Below are 20,518 nucleotides of genomic sequence, written 5' to 3' on the forward strand. Positions count from 1 at the left end.
TGAGGAAGGAGCGATTCTGCGTGTAGCATGCGTTGTTGACTGCTTCGGCCCAAAACTTCAAGGGGAGTTTTGACTCGGCTAGCATCGTCCTTGCTGCTTCCTTTAGAGACCGGTTTCTTCTCTCTGCAACTCCATTCTGCTGTGGAGTTCTTGCTGCAGAAGTTTGATGACTGATTCCTTGTTCATCACAATACTCACGAATGACAGTATTGAGGAACTCAGTCCCACGATCTGATCTGATGCTGATGATGTTGACTTCCTTTTCAACGCTCAGTCTCTTCAACAGCTTTGGCAGTTCCTCCAGTGTCTCTTTCTTTTTGAAAAGAAAGATATATCGTGAATAATCATCCACAACTACCAAGGTGTACTTCCTACCGTTGTAGCTTCTTGGAGTGATCGGGCCAAACAGATCCATGTGAAGTAGATGCAGAATCCTTTCAGAGGAGTGTCCTGTCTTTGACTTGAATGATGTCCGCGTCTGCTTTCCTCTGAGGCATGCTTCACATTCTTGCTTCTTCTGGAATACAATGGAAGGGAGTCCTTCTACCAGTTGATGTTTAGCAAGTTTGTTGATCGTCTTGAAGTTGAGATGGTTGAGTCTCTTGTGCCATAGCCAATTGAGCTCTGAGCTGCTTTTACTGATGAGGCACGTTTCTGGTGGGCTGTCTTCCCAAGAAACGACGTAGAGACTTCCTTGTCTGAATCCCTTCAGAACCACCTTCTTCTGATTGTTTCTAACAGTGAATTCATCCTTTTTGATTTTCACTGTGAAACCACTGTCACAAAATTGACTCACAGACAACAGATTATGTTTAAGACCAGAAACAAAGCTAACATTACTGATACTGGCGTTACCCATGTCGAGCACACCATAGCCTTTTGTTTCTCCAATCGAGTTGTCTCCGAATGCAACTTTGGATCCAGCTTTCTCAACATACTGGGATAGATATTCTTTGTAGCCCGTCATATGCTTCGAGCAGCCACTGTCCAGATACCACGTTCTGATTGAAGCTTTGGCCTCTTCCTTCTTTTTATGTTTCCTAACATTGACCTGCAAGAAAGAGTTGCTTCAGGCACCCAATCAAGCTTTGGGTCCTTCAATGTTAGTTCGAGTTCCATTTGGAACCCAAATCTGCTTCAGAATTGGTCTGGCTGATTTCTTGCGCATTGTTGGATGTCTGATAGGTGTCGTTGGCGCTTCAGGTGGCATATGAGCATTTTTCTGTTGAGAAATCCTTTTGAAGGCCTCACTCTTGTAGCAGTTCTGTCTGGTGAGTGGTTGAGGTCTTCTTTGCTCGCCGAAGTATCTTCCGTGAGATACTTTAGTCTTTGCAGACTTATGGAGATTTGTCTGACGTCCAGTGATTTGATCTCCATGGATGTTGTTCTTTCTGAAACTGAACTGAGGATGTCAGTTTCTGACTGATGTGGCCTTTCTTCCCCCTGGGTTGATGAGAAAGATTCTTCTTGGCTCCTGATGTTCCTTCCCGGATCTTTGACTGAAATCTGCTTTCCAGCCTTTTCAATAAGATGATCTGGTTGGGAGCCTCCTTAGCTCGTCTATAGCTTCGTGGAGGTGGAACATTTGATCTGGCCATCAGTCTGCGCTTGTGAACTTCATCCATATCATGATCTCTTGATTCTTCTGAGGTTGTGATTTCAGAAGGATCATTCTTAGAGATGATCATGATATCCTTTCCTTTGGCAGCTGCAACCTTTCCTCCGATGCTGTTGACCAGTCCTTTCGATGGAAAGTTGCTCATCATGGGAGACTGCATCATGCAGTTCTTGACTGTTTCTTCCAGCTTGTGATTAAGCCTTTTGATTTCATGAGAAGCTCTTTCACATTCTGAGTTGGAGATTCTGAGCTCTTCTTCCAGTCGGCTGTTCTCCATGATTAGCTGATCAAGACATTTTTCATCCGGAAAGTAGATGATTGTCTGATGTTTAGCTCGTTCATCATCAATCTCCTTGTCCTTTTTCTGATTCTGCTTGAGGAGATCTTCGAACATTTTCCTCAGCTGACAGTGATCAGTCAGGAGCTGATCAAACTCGTCAGTTTCAACGGATGAGCTATCTCCAGATTCTGAGTGGTCTCCTGAAAGCATCAGGAAGTTATCAGTATATGGAGTTTTCGTGAGAGATTTTACCTCTGGGCCATTCATTCCATTGTCGTAGCTGTTGTCAGCTACACTTTCTGATTCGTTGGCCATCAGGGCTCGGCTCTCATCATCTGAGCTGGAACTGTCGAAGTCGGATGATTCTGATGTGTCGTTGGAAGAGTCAGCATCATCAGCAACCATCGCTTTCTTCTTCAAAGATCTGCGATCTTTCTTTGCTTTCAGTTCCCTGCGCTCAGCTGGAGTCAAATCAGGACATTCATGCTTAAAGTGTCCTTTCTTTTTACATCCATAACATTCCAATTCTTTGATGTCGTAAGCGGCTGACTTCCTTTCTCCGCTTCGATCTGTGGAATGTCTGGAGTCCCTTTCTCTTTTTTTTCCCTTGTAGTGCTGCTTGTGGAACCTTCTGTACTTCCGGAACTTGGACTCCATCTTGTTGAATCTGTCAGTCAACAAGGCATATTGACTGAAGAAGTCCTCAGGGTTGAGTTCCGTTGGCTCCTTGATCTGCTTCTTGCCTTATCTGGTTGAGGCCTTCAGTGCAACTCCTCTTGAGGTTGATGGACCATCTTCGTCTGATCCTCCAGCCTTCTTGTTACCAAGATTTCTCAGAAGATCGAACTCATTTGCCATGAGATCGGAGAAAAGCTTGTTTGTCGGGAGCTGACTGAATCCTGGCTTATGCTGATGAGCGACTGAGTAGATCTGCCATTCTCCTCGTGGCAGTGCTCGAAGAATCTTCAAGTTGATTTCTCGTTGAGTGTATTTGTCTTTGGAAATGGATTGAACTTCATTCAATATGAGGTTGAATCTTTGTTCCATTTCCTCGACAGATTCATTCTTGAGCATGAGGAAGGAGTCGAATTTCTGACAAGCTATGGAAAGCTTATTCTCCTTGATCTCCTCAGAACCTACGCACATCCTTTCCAGAATATCCCACATCTCCTTTGCTGTCCTGCACTTGATGATCTTCATGACATACTTGTCAGGAACGGTGCCGGAGATGATGCTTTTGGCGAGGTTGTCTAGCTCATCTTGCTTCCTTTCTTCTGTGGTGAAGTCTGCCTTTGACTTGGGCTGGTCCTCATCGTAAGGTTCCTGACGGATGTCAGTAGGAACCCTTTTTACAGTTTCGGTGATAATGATTGGACCGCTGGTGATGACTTCCCACATTCTACAATGTTGGGCAATGAGGAAGCTTTCAAGCCGAAACTTCCATATGTCGTATTTTTCAATACAAAACATAGGTAGAGAAGATAATCTGCTGTGGTTAGTCTCCATCAAAAAAGAGAGAACAGGTAACAGCAGATAAAGCAAGTAGCAAGCACAAAGCAAAAAGAAAGAGTAAAACTTTTTCGAGACCTTTAATAAGGATCTAGTTCAAGTAGAACTAGTCAGAGACAGATAGTTCTTGCGAACAACCTGCTCTGATACCAATTGTTGGGTCCGGGGGGTCTCGAATAGGTGTATGGGGGGGGGGAATACACCTATAGGCTATTTTTATGACTATCTACAAACCTCAATCAGAGGGATCTCAGTCAGAGATAGAAACGAAACTTTACACGCAAACAAGACACCTGTTTAACCGAAATAAGTGTTGACCAACAGGGTTGACGACTGATACTGAAAGCTCTTCAGTAAAGAGTTATCAGTTAAGTCACTGGAACTTAACTGATCCACGTAAGGGCTTCAGTCGTGTTTGCAGAGATGAAGATGATATCTCTCTTCCTTACTATCAGATGATAGTGAGTCAGATTGATATCATACGCAGCGGAAATTAAACTTAGTTTCGAATAGCCTCGGTGGAGCAGATAGTTGGATTAAGGTTTCTCTTTTCAGTTAGTCAGCATTCAGTTTTATCAATTGAAATAACACAGTTATGAATATAAAACTGAAAGCTGTAAATAACACAGAGACTTTTACGTGGTTCGGAAAAACTCTTTCCTACATCCACGGCTGGTTGATCAGACCAACAATCCACTCCGCAAGTGCTTCCCGGGTGCACTGCAAACCGTGAACTGAAGATAGCTCTCTCTTCAGCACCTACACACCTCGCGTAGGGTTTCCCTACCTACACACCTCGCGCAGGATTTCAGCACCTACACAGCTCGCGCAGGATTTCCTTGCTAAGCACACCTCGTGCTCAGACTTCCCTATCAGAGTTCAGAACACCTTCTGAAACTCCGAGTCACTCAAACACTCTTATGGGGGAGAGGTTTAAACGAGTGCCAACTATACTTACAAAGAACAAGTTCTTTGAAGCAAGTTTGACCTTTGGCTTCTGGGTACACAGAATATATGCCTAGGGTCTAAGAGAATGTATGTAATCAGCAGTGACTGATTTTGGCTTTGGAATTCTCTTCTTCGATTCAAGCTTTGGGCGGTTTAAGCTTTAGGCTGAGTAGCTATTTCGGCAGAGCTTCAGCTTATGTCGTTGAATCGGTGAAGATTGAAGTGATCCTCGAGCGCTATTTGTAGGAGAACTCTTGAATAGATCCGTTGGCGTAAATCGTCCTCAAGATTTCTTCCGTTGGAGAGCAATTCGAATTTGGGCTGAGGCTTCAATCTTCGAGGTTCCTTGTCTGTGTGGAAACGGCTCTCTTTGATGGACAGGAGATGTGACATCTCTGAAAAGTAACCACCAGATAGGAATGACCTCTGCAGAGATAAGATATTGAGATATCTCTGCATTTAATGCGGCTGTACTAGAGCGTACGTGGCTTCCTCTGAACGTTGGAAGATCAGTCCTAGGAGTAATGTTCAACTGATACTTGACTTTAGTATCAGTCCATGGCGCGCATTAAATAATCAGTCTTCAACTGATTCTTCAACTGATACTTCAGTTGGTAACTGCAGTCTTCAGTCTTCAGTCTTCAGTCTTCATTCTTCAGTCTTCAGTCTTTGACACCGTAACTAAACTAGAAACGAACTCTAACACTTGAGTTCAAAAACGATTCTAGTCTATTACATTTAAGTCCTATGAATTTTGGTATCATCAAAACAAGGGTTAGGATATTCCACAAGGTTCCCAACACTTGGTGAGCCCCTCTTTGTTCTTATTCTGCACCAAGTTAACAACTCGCTGCACTTTAATATCCTTCTCCACCAAATTCTGCACACTGCCTTATCTCAAATTCAAAGCATCATCTGCTTTCGCAGTAGCAGCAGCAGTTTTAACCATTTGCGTTTCTATCGGAAACTCCATCTCCCTTTCCGGCTCCTCGGCAGCATCAGTCATGTTATTCTACTGTTCGGCAATCAAGCAAGAAACATTAGGATCCTGCTCCATCTCTATATGCTCAATATCTTCTTCCTCTGAAACCGACTCAGCTGGAGTGCTTTCATGCCCCGTCTCCTGTAACTCTTTCTCATTAACAGGTTTAGTGATAGCTTCCAAGAGGTTCGGTTCGGATTGGTTTTGAGCATCCACCACACTAAACCTGTTATCCGAATCCATCGCTTTTTCCTTAGCGGGTTTGGGTTGCCAGGTCGATCTCGGTCTCCCTATCTGGAAATCCTCATCACCCTTCGTATTTTTTTTTTCGTGGCTGACTCAACAATGTTTCCATCCTTGGAAGTATCCGGCTGTTCAATCACCTTCCCAGCGCTACGTTTGTTACATTTATCCAAAGTATGCCCCGTGATTTTACATTTGGTACAAAAATGTGGCAGTTGTTCATATCCAAGTTCAACATAAATGGACTGATCCGGACAATCAACATGAACCGAATCTGGCAGAGGAAGTGCCAGATCCACCTCCACTAAAACCCTAGCAAAGTGTCCTACATCCCCATCTGCTGTAACTCCATCTACTTTGATAGGCACTCCCACCGAATTACCAATACTCGATATGATCTCTTTAGTCCAATATTCAACCGGCAAATAGTAGATACGCATCCAAACTTGACAAATCGAAGAAATTTCTTTATAAGGATCGAAGTTTCTAACCCATTCACGTAGCCGGAGCGTGCCCGAGACAAGACTCCAAGAACTCTTACGCTTTGCATTATTTTTGTTTTCAGCTGTCGTGAATTTCATAGTGTAGAAACCTTTACTCATTGGTATAAGTTTCCAATCCGACTTTGGCTGCCATAACACTTGTAGTTCTTTCTTCAAATCCGAAACCGGCTTAGGCTTTTCTCCTTTGCGTAGAAGCACTTTCCCAATCAGCGCATATTGAAATTGTTTGATGCGATCTTGATACATTGACTCCGGAATCTTGATGGAAATAACTCCGTTGTTAACCACCGGCTGAATAATAGCACAACGATGAACAAGAACATCAGGTTTTCTTAGAGACGCAGGTTTAATGATGTTAGCATAAGAGATCTTCTGAGGAATTTCTTGCTCCTTCAGAACTTGATGTTCACCATCACCTTCAGATCTACTCCTCGGGGATAGAGTTGCTCGGGCTGCCGAGGTTTCTACATCTGTCTGTAGTGTCCTTGTAGTATCCAAAACCCTAGCCGAAGAACTAGTACCATACGTCCTAGTATCAATAGGACCTTGAGAGTGCGGCGAAAAATTGTTTGAGATCACAGGGAGATTCAGTCTTGAGTTGTCAGAAGTTGGTGGCTTAGCCGCCGGCAGGCTTTTCACCGGCGAGTTCATTGGACGACAGCACTAGGGTTACGAAAACTTGGGAGAGAAGACATCCGCTTTTTCTATCAACCCTATATATTTATATGAATGAGATTTTGTAATATGTAATCTTCATGTAATATAAAGATAAAGATTGGAGGATTGAAGAATGTTAATTATGATTTGGGACATCTCAAAAATGAATAGAAGACTCTCGAGACAAGGGAATTGTTTTTTACCTATTCAAATTCATTGAAATCCAATGAAATTTTAATCTATCCTAACACACTCTTACTGATCTATTATTTCACATCACCTATAATTTCAAGTCATATAACTATAAACAATGAAGATCAACTGAAATTGGAAATGTTTGCTTCATATTTCATAATTTATTAAATGATGATTTTATAAAAGAAAAGAAAAGAAAAAACCTAAAAAAAAAACCCTTGAAAGCACAGAAGGAGCAGACTAAGGGCCGAACCTCATTAAAACATTTTCACTGAAAACCCAGTGGGAAAAACCGTGAAAAGGAAAAAGATTATTCGTCTAAACACAAAACGAAAGTAGGGAAGAGCGGAAGGGAAAGTTTCCGGAACTCCGGCCTAACCATCGTCCCCAAACTATCCCGGCTCTCACCCCACGAAAAAAAACTAAACGGGCGGTTAGAACCAAACAGCCACCCATCAGCCCCAACTACCGTTTATGACGCAGATGGCTATGCGAAGCCATGTCAAGACGAACCGCAGCCCTAATCTCCTCAATCTCGTGCGGCCACCACCCTTCCGAACGTTGTTGGTTAGCCATTAAATCGGCCGCCTTGTTTCCTTCTCTAAAGATGTGAGAAACCTGCAGCGAGAAATCATCTAACATCTTTAAAATCCTATTCCACGCCGCCTTAAAACGCCAAGGCACATTCAAAGAACGAGAATTAAGAATGAGTATCACGTAGGTGGAATCGGCTTCAATCCAAAGTCTGTGCCATCCACGATTGTGAGCAATTTGAATCGCCGAGATAACTGCCAGTAGCTCTGCTTCAAAGGCAAAACCCGAGCCACCTTTGAAGTGAAAACAACCACGCACCACATTCCAGTTATCTCTAAACACCCCACCTGCAGCAATAGTGCCCGGAGTTCCCGTCGCTGAACCATCAGTATTCACTTTGATCCACGGCGCCACCGGTGGCCACCAATGTACCTCCACAAACTCCTGAGGAGGAGCACTCCTGGTATTAACACCCACTGCCCGGAGAATCAGATAATCCGACCAAGAATTCCACATGTAGCCTAATTTAGCAAAGTTATTATCAATCTCTTTGAAAGCAACTTTCACAGTGTGGATGACACGACGTGCTTCGAACTTTTGATTATCAAAGATACAATTGTTTCTCTGCATCCAAATGGCCCAGATGACCGTGATGATACCCGCTTTCCAGAAATTACCGATGAGGGGACTAAGTTTATACTGCCAAGCTATCACCAAAAAACTATGAATATCACTCTCTTGCAACCCTTGCATGAAATTGAACCACCCAAGGAACGTAACCCAAATATTCTTCACACGCTCACAATTCCAAAAAAGGTGATCCTGAGACTCACTTCCTTTTAAGCAAAGCAAACAAACGTTAGGCGAGATCATACCGTAGCGGATAAGGCGATCATAAGTCGGCATTCTATTATGAAGAAGACGCCAACAGATCAAGGAACGTCGAATCGGAATAAAGGATTCCCAAAGCCAAGAACCCCAAGACACCTTCGGAAAATGATGACAATGCTTGTTGAAGGCCAGCGCAGTAGTGACATTCCCGTGCAACGAGGGTTTCCAGAAACGCACATCTCCGTCAGTGCCCAGAGGAGTGAGCAAAATATCACACACTATCTCAGGAAAAGCATTAACAAAGGCTTGCGTGAAATGCCAGACCCCATCATAGAAGTAATCCGCCACCGATTGAGTAAGAAACGGAAGCATGAAATGTGGAATACCGCATTTATTCAAAAGATTATACCCAAGCCAGTCGTCATACCAGAACGAAGTAGAAGCGCCATCACCAATATACGAGTACGAATCCGCCACCAAACCATCAATTTCCTCACGTAAGCTCATCCAGATAGTAGAAGCAGCCACCAGAGATTTACTACGCCCAAAGCGATCGAGATATCTATCTCTAATTAAATCATATTCGAACTCACGCCCACCAACCACCTTCCACGCCATTTTCATGAGATAGCTCTTATTCATGAGGTCGAACGACCTTACCCCGAGACCGCCCTCCTCCTTAATCGAGCAGACCCTTTTCCAATTCACAGAACAAGACGGCGTTTGCTTGATGTTGCCAGTCCAAAGAAAATTACGGCAGCACGCATCGAGCTCCTTAATAAGAGCTGTCGGCCATCTATAAACCATCATGGAGTGCGTCAGGGAGCTTTGGATAACCGACCTGATCAGGCAAATCCTCCCAGCCATCGACAACTGTAATCCCTTCCATCTCGCGAACTTGTTGATCACACGATCATGTATCGGTCGAAGATATGAAGCACGCACACGGCCCTTAAAGATAGGAACCCCAAGGTAAGAAATCGGAAAATTGCCCTGAGAAAACCTCAATATGCTCCGTATAGCCCTGCAGGTCTGAGATGGAACTTTGCTAGTAAAAAAAATTTGCGACTTATCCTGGCTAACAATTTGATCAGAAATTTGACCATAATACTCCATAATTTTCTGAATGGTATGAGCGTTCGTGACCGTGGCATGACAGAAAACCAGAATATCATCCGCATATAAAAGATGAGTGGGAAAATTAATTCCCTGTCTCATTTGCATCGGTGTAAGGGTGCCCGCGCTAACACAATTTGCAAAGAGCCTACCAAGAACATCCTCGGCGATTCCAAAAAGAATCGGAGAAAGAGGATCGCCCTGACGAACACCCCTTGAACACGCAAAATAGCCTTTAAGCTGACCATTGTACAGAATAGAAATCCTAGCCGAATGAAGCAGAATCTCAATCCAACTAATGAACTTTGGATCATAGCCAGCAACACGAAGAACGTTAAGCAGAAAGTCCCAGTTAAGAGTATCAAAAGCTTCATATTTCATAATAACAATCAAGAAAAAGGTAATATATGAAACTATATAGCCTATTTTTTAAATAGTCTAAGAGATATTTTTTTTTAAATATTAACCACTTTTTATATAAAAATACAAAATTCCACCCAACATTAAAATTAACAAAAGTGTTAATATTTCTAAATAACCAATTTATTTAACAAAAGGTTAATAATATTAACTACAAAAATAAAAATATATTATTTCTAGTTATTTTTTATGCAAATAAAAAATTAGTCATTCTGCTCCCCCTCACAACATTATCTACTTCATTCTTTCTTCCCCATTCTCTCTCTCTCTCCAGCCAATTCTGCTCCATTTCAATTCTTCCTCGTCACCGTCGCATTCATTGTTGCGGCAACACTCTCATCTCGTCTCAATCTTCGATGGTGTTCGCAGCGGAACAGCACCTGGCAATTGGTCAGATCTCTGCGTTGAACACTTGGAAAATAAAACAGAGATTGTGACTACGAGTGGTGCGGCGGAGTATATTTTATTTTGCATCTGAACCAAAAGTGGAGCCGCTAACATTGTTTTTTCATTTTGCAAATTTGAAAAAAGTGGAGCGCATGCATATTTTTTTCATTACATTTTTCAAACTATTTGGAATTTTGCATTTCTTTTTTCTTTTTCTTTTTTTACAAACATGTTTTTATATTTTTTGATTGATTAATGGTTTTGAAATTTAAATTATGTCTAAAACGACAATATGAAAGCAAGCATCTTTGAAAAGTGATTTTTCTTGTATTTATTTTTAATGTTCTTAAATTTACAATCAGATCGATGAATTCATAACTTAATGTTCTTAAATTCACAATTAAATCAATGAATTCACAACTTAATGTTCTCAAATTCACAATCAGATCTATAAATTCACAACCAGCCAGATGAATTCACAACTGAATCGTCAGCGTTGGTTGTGAATTCGAGTTTTAAAGCTCGAATTCACAACTGGTTGTGAATTCGAATTTCAAAATTAGAATTTACAACTAGTTTGATGAATTCACAACTGAATTGCTAGTGTTAGTTGTGAATTCGAATTTTAAATCTTGAATTCACAACAAACTTTATTGCTAGTTGTGAATTCAAGTAGTCGTGAATTTGAGTTTTAACGCTTGAATTCACGACTAATAATATTTTGTAGTTGTGAATTCACGCTTTAAAACTTGAATTCACGACTAAAACTATTTTTAGTTGTGAATTCAAATTTTAAAAACTCAAATTCACGACTACTTGAATTCACAACTAGAATAAATGTTGGTTGTGAATTCGACTGGGTATGAATGCGGCGCGCGGATAATTTTTAAATTTTTTATATGTAAGGTTAAAATGGTAAGTGTGGCCAATTTTTAAATTTTTTATCTTTGTGGCCAATTTTTAAATTTACTATTCCAAAGTAGTTATTTTCAAAATCCACTAATCTATAAAATCCCAATACTCATATTTCATGGAATGTAACATTTATAGTAATCAGAGCAAGAATGGAGTAGTAAGAAAGTCTATGTGCAGTTTGGAGGATTGAAGCACTTGTAAACTGCAGATGCAGGCTGTTTGTAAGCTGGTATGCTGCTTGCATCAACAAACCTCACTTCACCAGGACCAAAAGCAAGATCCATATGCCTGCATATTTATCAAATTTAAAATCCATCTCCAAAAATCCTAAAACAAAAAATATTGAAAAACACTAGCCTTCTTAGTTCAAGGCCAACTATCCCAGCTTGCAGCACAGACAAATTGTCAGAATCGGGGGAGACTATGACAACCGTGTTTCCAGAGTATTGAGTCTCAAGAATCGACATGAGCTGTGTCACGCGAACAAAGACATCTTGAACGCTCTCATTTGGTGTGCCATCGTTTATTGGTGGTGGCTTGATGTTCGGGGATAGGCTGTCCGAGGCATATACCTGAACAAGGTTTTATAAAGGACAACAGCATTTTGACTTCTCTTACTACAGATAGGGAGGCTGCAGGAAATATGCTTAGCACTAACAAAATTTCAAAATTTTATGACAGTTGGTGAATTTTCAACCAATTAATTAAGTAGCCTTTACCTCTGAAACTGAATCCAGTTTTTTCCCTTCGTACGCCCCCAATCCACGAGCATCCAAGAAGCTGTATTCAGGGACTATATAACTGAAGCAAATATATTTAGTTAAATATGGAATGACATTGCTGAATTCAGAGCTTCTCATACCAATTTTTGATGCTAATGAATATATATGGTATGATACATTTGCCATGATGATTTTGGGGACTAGTACAATAATGTAATGAAACAAAAGGTAAGAACCAAAATCCCTATTCACACTTGAAGAGTATTGTGTAACTGATCGCATCCACACTTAAAAAGGCATAAGTTTGCATTTGCATTTGTCATCCTCTATTTCAAGACAGAACAAAACAAAGTCAATTTCAGAGTTCGTACACGAATTCAACCACGTTGAAGAGCATATCGAACAAGATAAAGGCAGAGACCGCACCAATATCTAACACACAATGTAATGTACCTTAGAAACCAACCATATGCATATTGCAACTGAAAATTGTTGGTGTCCATGATCTTGATCTTATTCTTAAACCAATCAAATGAGCAAAGTGGAACTAGTAAAAGGAATTAGCAGCTGAGAACCTTCTAGAAATCCCATTAACAGCAGCAATAATCTCAGCAGCCTGATAAGCCCTCTGAGTAATAGAAGGCCAAATCCAACAATTGCTTTCACATGCCCCCATTGATTGCAACTCCAATGCAGCCCTCACTGTCTGCTTGATCCCTTTCTCAGACAGCCCATTATCCACCGATGTTTTCGCAACCGGATTCGTGTTGATTATGCCCAAACCCTCATATTGAGACTCCCCTGCTCTCACCAAATAGTACCTTTACAAACATAACCCACAAATCAAGATCACATTTTTCAAACAAGTAAACAACTATAAACACAATACATCCAAGTTGAAGATTGTCGATTTATCTATTTTTCGACTTTTACGAACGAAACCCACAAACAAAATCGCAACTTTTAAAACTTGCATGTGACAAAAACACTGCCAAAACAGCAAAGACTCCTTTTTTCCCCTCATTCGATAATTCCTGAATTTGTTGTCTAAACTGAAATTAAAACAAGAGAAGACTCAAGTGATAACTAAACAAATGAAAAATTACCTGTTTATGAGGCGAGCAGGGGGCATTTGGAAGAGCCCACGGGCTTCTGCATAATGTGCGTGGTTCTTGAATTCATCAAGTGTGAAAAATGGGGCGAGAGTTGTGGAGAGCGAAGCTAAGAGATTGCGGCGGTTGATGGAGATGATTTGGGATTGTTTAGAATCCGATGACAATAGAGGTGGAGTGGGAAGATTTGAGTTCGAGGATACGAGTTTTGTCGTGGCAAGCATTCTTGTGTTTGTGTTAGTTAACGGTTAAGATTCCTTTGAACATCCGCTGCAATGAAAACTCGAAAGTTTGTGTGTTTGGTATACAATGGATGTAGGAAAAAAAATATCTTTGGTCCGAGGCACGTGGGGATGCGTGGAGTTGAGTGAGGTGCAGCTCTAGTCTAGTGGAATCCTTAGCAGAAGCTCGTGTTTTTATTCATTTTTTAGTTCTCAAAATCTTGATTCAATCTGTGTTTTCTTCCTATAAAAAGTACAATGGAAATCACATTTTTTTTATATATATCAAATTCATATTAAAACGCAGCATTAGTAATAATGATGCAAAAAGAAACTGCCGTATATATATATTTCTGCCGATATCTAACATAAAATAGAACATCTATCAATCTTTGAAGAGGCACTTCAGTGCATCGATCCGATGCATTTGTCCTAATAATAATTACTTCATTATAATTGGAGATTGATAAATTTTAAATAGTGGTTAATAAAATCTGATGAGAATTAATGAACCTTAGTCTATAATAGTATATTAAAAGACAATTTTTGATTTTAAATCAATTTAAACTTAATTTTAAAATTGAGTAGTAATTTTGTGATTATAATAGAATTGAAGATTCATTTGTAAATTATATATTTTTTTTCTTATTTTCTTTTTCTTTATCTTCTTATTTAATTATGTTCTGTATTTTTTTAAAAAAAATTGAAATTCGGCTAATTATAGCGATGAGGAGTAAAATACGTATAAGTATTGTACGTAGACAGTGCTAAAATCTTTCTCTTTATTTTAATGTTATTATTGTTATTTTGGATATTTTGCGCAGCACTGACAGTTACAGTGTTGATCTAATGCGGCACCAAAGATTCGAATATTCTCTCGAATTGAGATAACAACCTTAACAGTCCAGCTCTGCATCAACGTGGACGTTTCAGTTCCAAAACAAAGATTATATAACAACGGCGTAGGCCCTATTACTTTAATTAATAGGCTCTGGGGCTAAGTTATAACTTTACAATGTATAGATAGGATTATCATATGTAGGATAAGGGGGGCTTTTTCATTCTTTTGGCATTATTCAACATTGTAATTGTAAAATCGGGTCATTAATAGTGAAATTTCTCCCGTGACTTCCTGTAAATGTGGATCTTTATGATCGAACCACGTAAATTCTTAGTGTTATTTTCTATCTTTATTTATTATGTTGTTGAGATTAATTCCATTTGATAAGTATATCAAATTAAAGATCGCGACAAGAGCTTTAATCTGATATATTTTATATAAATATTGAATTTAAAATGTAAAAGTTATATTTATTTAAAGATTAAAACTTATGAAAATTCTCTATATCTTCTCTCATCTTTTTTTGAATAAATATATTTTTTAAGTTTTTTCATTTTTTAGATTTATTTTATTTTTTAATTTTCTATCAATTTTTATTATTGTAAACTCTTTTTTATTTTTTTCTATATTCGGCTCAAATATATTTTGTTAAATATATTATTATTATTATTATTATTGAATTGATATTAACTTTATATATATACAAAAATAAAAGTATTACTCGTATATTGCACGAGTGCAAATACTAATCTATATAATATATAAAACACCAGTTAAACGGTAACAAATTCCCGGCAAAATTTTGACAGTTTTTCATTCCAAAATTATAGGCATATTTAAATAAACGTGGGTTTCTTCATTCGAGTGAACAAAATTCATTCAACACCTTCAATATTGAATCAACTATTTTTGTTCAGATCTCAAAAGTAAGACATTACTATTAACAATTTTTGAGAGATGAATTCATCATCACAACTTCAACTTATATCTACAGACTACAATCACCTATATATTACACAAAAGTCAAAAACTTTATTAAAAGGAAAAAAAGGGATCCAACAACAGCTAAATTTTAATGGATTAAATCCAAGAGGAAATGCAGAAAGAGAAACAGAACAAGATCTTAGAAATTTTCTCGATTTAAAATTCCATCATCCATCTCAATTCAATCGAGACGAAGTATTCCAACAAGGAATCCTCGCTTCACGCGCTTACCGGACTTTGGTGGCTGACTCGAATACTAAAAGCAAGTGAGAATTCGAGTGACGAGCGGCGGGACAGCAGAACAGACTGGTGGTTATGGGATGGAGCTTAGGCGGTTGCCGGTGGCTGGAATTGGAGTGATTAAATAAGGGAAGTAAGGCCGCCGCAAGAGGGCTGAGGGTGGGGATGCAGAGTAAAAAATTAAATTTATGCGTATCCGTAGGGTAATGGTGAGCGAGAGGAAATAAAGCATTACAAACTTTAAGAATTATAAAATTCAAATATAATATACATAGAAATAAGTAAACAAGTCCAAAAAAAAAAAAAGCAATTACCCAATTTATATGTATATTATATATGATGCGATGCGAGTAAAATAGATCTAAATGCCTAACGCCAGTACACCACAGTACATCATACATGGAGTATATATTACTATAAGAGTTTAAATACTATAATTTTCTTTAATAATATATGTATTCTTTAAGATCTTAAATTTATTATTCTTTTATATTTTAATAGTGCTAGATTTAATTTATATTTACCTAAAAAATATTTAATTCATGCTTAAATAAAATTACACTAAATAATGTTAATTATAATTATTAAATAATTTTCAATATTTTAATAAATATAATTATCATTACACTTTATTCAAAGTTGAAAATTGATGTTTTCAAATTCGAATTTTTACTGGGTAATTGATGTGGATTATCTATTTTCTTTAAGAAAAAATAATAAGTTACATTTGCTTATAATTTGATTTTACCTAATATTTATATTTATTAATTTAAATATACCGTTTAATTTCAATGCTCGCCGTGCATCGCACGGGCAGACGTACTAGTTAAGTTTAATAAGAGAGCATGCACCGCACATATGAATGTACATAAATTTGTACCATCTTTTAATATTTTTTTTTTTTAAATTCTGCATTTTGATTCGTAACAGTTCTTGATCACTAGGTATCCAACATCAAGATTTTTGTCCCTTTCAAAGAAAACACATCAACATTTTTGTCAATGTAGTCATTTTATATAAGGTAGGCTAACTTCGTTTTGCTAAGTTTACATTTAGCAAAACTGAAAGCCTTTTAGTGTTTAATTACCAATTTCAATTTGTGCGTCTCAGTCTCAATTATTACAAGGAATATTCACTTGTTAATTAGGGACTAAACAACATCACATTCACAGCTCAGACGAAGAGATATTCTATCTATATTTCTTGATATGTGCCGATTAAAGTCTTCCTCTGCAGACATCCATCCATTAAACTCAGGCAACTTGTAAAATAAAGAAGAAAAAAAGAGTGATTAAAGTCTTCCCCTTTAGCAGCATTGGTTTCTGCAAACATATATAGTGGTCTGGTCTGCAATTGAATTCGACATGTCTCACTACACTTAAAAGCTTTCAAATTTTATGACAAGGGAGACCTAAGCTGGAGAATGTCTGAGATTGTTCTCTTATATTATATAGCTGTAAATTAAGTAGATAGTGGGTGGATGTGTACAAGACAAAAATTACCCATAATCTCTGTTTCTGGCTCAGTAGCTAGACTATATTTAGGCCACATTGGGAGAAGGGGGCCTTGTTTTCCACGCATGACTCCCACTCGCTGCTTCAAAGAATCTATTCCTTTAGTTTCAAGCATTGCGTCGTGCCCTTGCTTTCCACGCGCGACCCTGCCCCTGCTCCCGGTCCCCGACCACACCATTTCCTAGCTTTTCCACTTCATTTATTAATTATACAAACATTTCACTCCCATTTACTCTTCTAAATTTATACTCCTTCCGTCCCATCAATATATCAATTTTTTTCTTTTTTGTTCGTCTAATAAAATGTATCACATTTATTTTGGGATATGATCCCATTTTATTCTTTTTTAATTACAAACTCTTATATCTATATCACCTCACACTCAATTCAATCACAATAAGTCATTTGCGACGAAAATAATGAGATATTTTCTCCACTCAATACATTATCTATCAAATATTTTTTAAAACTCTTGTCATTTCCTAGTGATATATTTTTATGAGACTGACGGACTATAAGATGTTCTATTATATTTACATATGACTATTCATAAATGCGAGGACTTGGACTGAACTTGAACTTTAATTTGATGTGCACAATACGTTTCAATTGTAGATGAAGAAGTAATCTTGCACTTTCCGTACTAGTTACAGCAATAATATTTCATTATTTTGGCGGCCCCTCAATACATGTGGACTTACATTAATATGCCTCAGAAAATTTAGAGTTTCTAATTTTTAATCCGAATTTTAAAGATTCTTGAGTTTAATATATGCAACATCCATAAATAGTAATTGTGATAGTAGTCTCAGTTTTGTAAAAAACATAGGTGAGAGATATAACCTTATCTTTTGTGCAACAAACGAGCTGACAAGTTCGAAGTATATTGCTTGATGTCTTGATTATTGCATTACTATGTCTATATAAATTATTTCAACACAAACTAATGAAACAATTAACCAATCATAGAGTAAAAACATTATTGTACTATTGGAGTTGGTAGTGAGATTTAGATCTCTCTGACAGAGATATCTACCTCATGTCCTTTTGAAATAAGACAACATAAATATTAGACAGATTAAACCAAAACCATGAGAATCTCTGCCACTAATTGCTTTCAGCTAAGATTAAACAAACCTGCTAATCTTTGTCAAAAAGTGAGATGCCAATAAACTAAACAAATGTTTCCGGCCCCTATAATAATGTCCTCTCCCATCTCCAAACAAACCATCCCTACCTATCTCTCTCTCTAAGATGGAAATGGACAGAGAAAGAGCCACTGTTCTCCCCATTGTCTTGTTCTTATTACTCTCATGTTGCAGTGTAAGTTTTGTAGTCTTCTTCTTCTTCTTATTGCTTGTTTTTAGCATGCATTGTATCCATCTCTTGTCTTTTTATTACAACGGTTTCTTGATCTCTACTTATGTTTCTATTTATGGTAGGTCTACTCATTGTCGGAAAATCCGTTCACAGCCAAAGCTTCCGCAATTAGGTATTGGAACACACACATTTCCAACAAAATCCCTAAATCCCCGTTCCTTCTATCCAAAGCCTCGCCATTATCATCGGTGGAATCGGCGTTCTTCGCCAAGCTCGCCGCGGAAAACGCCCTCTCCGCCCACCTCGCCGCCTTCTGCGCCGCCGCGGACCTCTTCTGCCTCCACGATGACTCGAAGGCGGCGGTAGGGGAAAACCACCGGAGCGACGCCGACTTTGCCTTCTACACCAACAAGCAGTTCGCCAACTACGGCGGCGCCCGCCTCGGCGGCGCGGATCAGTTCAAGAACTACTCCGACGGCGCCAACTTCGCCACCGGCTCCTTCTCCCGCTACAGCCGCGGCTCGACCGGCCACCGTGAGGGCTTCACCAGCTACGCCGACGACGGCAACGTCGCCACCTCCAACTTCTCCTCCTACGCCTCCTCCGCCACCGGCGGCGGCGGCGATTTCAAGGCCTACATGCCGCGGGTCAACGTCCCCGACCTCCGCTTCGCGTCGTACGACGCCGACGCCAACGGCCACAAGCTCACATTCTCGAGCTACGCCGACGACACCAACTCCGGCGACCAAGCATTCACTAGCTACGCGAAAAACGGGAACAACGCACCGGTTGATTTCACGCGCTACGGCGAGACGTCAAACGTCGTCGGATCGACGTTCACTGGCTACGGCGAGCTGGCCAACTCGGCCAATGATTCATTCAAGGCTTACACGAGCGACGCCAACAATCCCTCCAATAATTTCAAGAAATACGGCGGCGGCGGCAACGGCGGCACCGATTCCTTCGTCGGCTACCGCGATTCCGCCAACGCCGGTACCGATTCGTTCCAATCTTACGGCCGGGATTCGAGCTCGGAAAAGACTAATTTCTTGAATTACGGCAAATCGTTCAACGTCGGAACCGATGTGTTCAAGGAGTATGGAAAGGGGGCGTTGGATCAAACTGTTGGGTTCAAGATTTATGGCGCCAACACCACATTCAAAGATTACGCTAAAAAGGGCGTCACATTCGCCGGTTATACTAAACCAGGAGCTAGCGACGGCGACGGCGATTCGAAAACGGTCAGAATTGTTCAAAATGGGGTGGAAGAAGGGAAGTTCTTTAGGGAAAGCATGTTGAAAAAAGGGAAAGTGATGAAAATGCCCAACATTCGTGATTGGATGCCTAAAAGGTCGTTTCTACCCCGGGCCATTTTGTCCAAATTACCCTTGATCTCATCGGTAAACGAACTCAAACGAACTTTTAACGTTGGCGACAACTCCACTATGGAGCGTGTGCTGGCAAACGCCCTGGCTGAATGCGTGCGCGCGCCCAGCCCGGGCGAGACCAAACGGTGTGTCGCCTCGGTTGAGGACGTGATCGACTTTGCGGTCTCGATCTTGGGAAGCGACGTGGTGGTCCGGACGACCGAGACGGTGGAGGGGTCGGGGCGGGAGGTGATGATTGGGGAGGTGGAGGGAGTGAATGGTGGGAGAGTGACGAAATCGGTGTCTTGCCATCAAAGCTTGTACCCATACTTGCTTTACTATTGCCACTCGGTGCCCAAAGTAAGAGTATACGAAGCGGACATCCTTGAAGTAGAGACTAAGGCAAGGATCAATCATGGGACTGCCATCTGTCACTTGGATACATCCACGTGGAGTCCACGTCACGGCGCTTTCGTGGCGCTAGGGTCCGAACCGGGAAAGATCGAGGTCTGTCATTGGATTTTTGAGAACGACATGACTTGGACTATTGCGGATTGATTGGTTTTATATTTTTTGTGAACTTTGTGTGTTTGAGGATAATTGTGTTTGGACTTCTCCATATAGTGAACTTTTTGGACATTTTTTATTGTTGGTTTTGTTTCTAATTATCGGTTTCAAAATTTAATATTTAATCCCATATTTTTAAGTAAATTAACAATTAACACGATGAACTGTAAGTTAAGATTTTTAATTTTAAATATTAATCACTGAACTTTTCTATATCTATATATATATATATGGCTAGATCTTTATTTAGTGCAACATGGAATGCTAAATTACATAACTTTTTGCACGAAATGATTTGAACGGCATCTTTTGTTTACCAAAATAATTGTGTGCTCGGAGTTAGCCAACATAAATTTGTTAGTATCAATTATATCCGTATAATTAAAAAAAAAAAATCATGCTTAGGTATGGACTACGTATATAGGTCTTATTAGTGTCTAAATTGGGTGAGGCGCACGTGAGAGCATTAAGCCGGGAACATGTAGACATGTA

General features: G+C 39.6%; 2 protein-coding genes across 2 annotated transcripts; one reads left to right on the plus strand and one right to left on the minus strand.

Annotated features, from left to right (window-relative positions):
• Window positions 1–11,223: 11,223 nt before the first annotated feature.
• On the minus strand, window positions 11,224–13,359 carry LOC131023663 (uncharacterized). The gene is made up of 5 exons (XM_057953207.1): window positions 12,967–13,359; window positions 12,436–12,681; window positions 11,858–11,939; window positions 11,496–11,710; window positions 11,224–11,426 (listed from the first exon to the last, which is right to left on the minus strand). The coding sequence occupies exons 1-5, from the start codon at window positions 13,194–13,196 to the stop codon at window positions 11,306–11,308; spliced, it is 894 nt and encodes a 297-aa protein (XP_057809190.1). The 5' UTR covers window positions 13,197–13,359; the 3' UTR covers window positions 11,224–11,305.
• Window positions 13,360–17,870: 4,511 nt separating this feature from the next.
• On the plus strand, window positions 17,871–20,105 carry LOC131021177 (polygalacturonase 1 beta-like protein 3). The gene is made up of 2 exons (XM_057950269.1): window positions 17,871–18,095; window positions 18,215–20,105. Exons 1-2 carry the CDS (start codon window positions 18,027–18,029, stop codon window positions 20,015–20,017), a joined length of 1,872 nt encoding a protein of 623 aa, XP_057806252.1. The 5' UTR covers window positions 17,871–18,026; the 3' UTR covers window positions 20,018–20,105.
• Window positions 20,106–20,518: the final 413 nt, after the last annotated feature.

This window comes from Salvia miltiorrhiza, chromosome 4, assembly GCF_028751815.1.
Source record: "Salvia miltiorrhiza cultivar Shanhuang (shh) chromosome 4, IMPLAD_Smil_shh, whole genome shotgun sequence".
Taxonomy (NCBI): Eukaryota; Viridiplantae; Streptophyta; class Magnoliopsida; order Lamiales; family Lamiaceae; genus Salvia; species Salvia miltiorrhiza.

Bases quoted from the DNA above. Each gene is read 5' to 3' on its own strand.
- LOC131023663 (XM_057953207.1), bottom strand. From the start codon at position 13,196: ATGCTTGCCACGACAAAACTCGTATCCTCGAACTCAAATCTTCCCACT. The intron at 12,682-12,966 runs GTAATTTTTCAT...ATGTTTGTAAAG, and splicing joins CCTGCTCGCCTCATAAACAG to GTACTATTTGGTGAGAGCAG. The intron at 11,940-12,435 runs GTTCTCAGCTGC...TATTTGCTTCAG, and splicing joins GTTAATGGGATTTCTAGAAG to TTATATAGTCCCTGAATACA.
- LOC131021177 (XM_057950269.1), top strand. From the start codon at position 18,027: ATGGAAATGGACAGAGAAAGAGCCACTGTTCTCCCCATTGTCTTGTTC. The intron at 18,096-18,214 runs GTAAGTTTTGTA...TATTTATGGTAG, and splicing joins TATTACTCTCATGTTGCAGT to GTCTACTCATTGTCGGAAAA.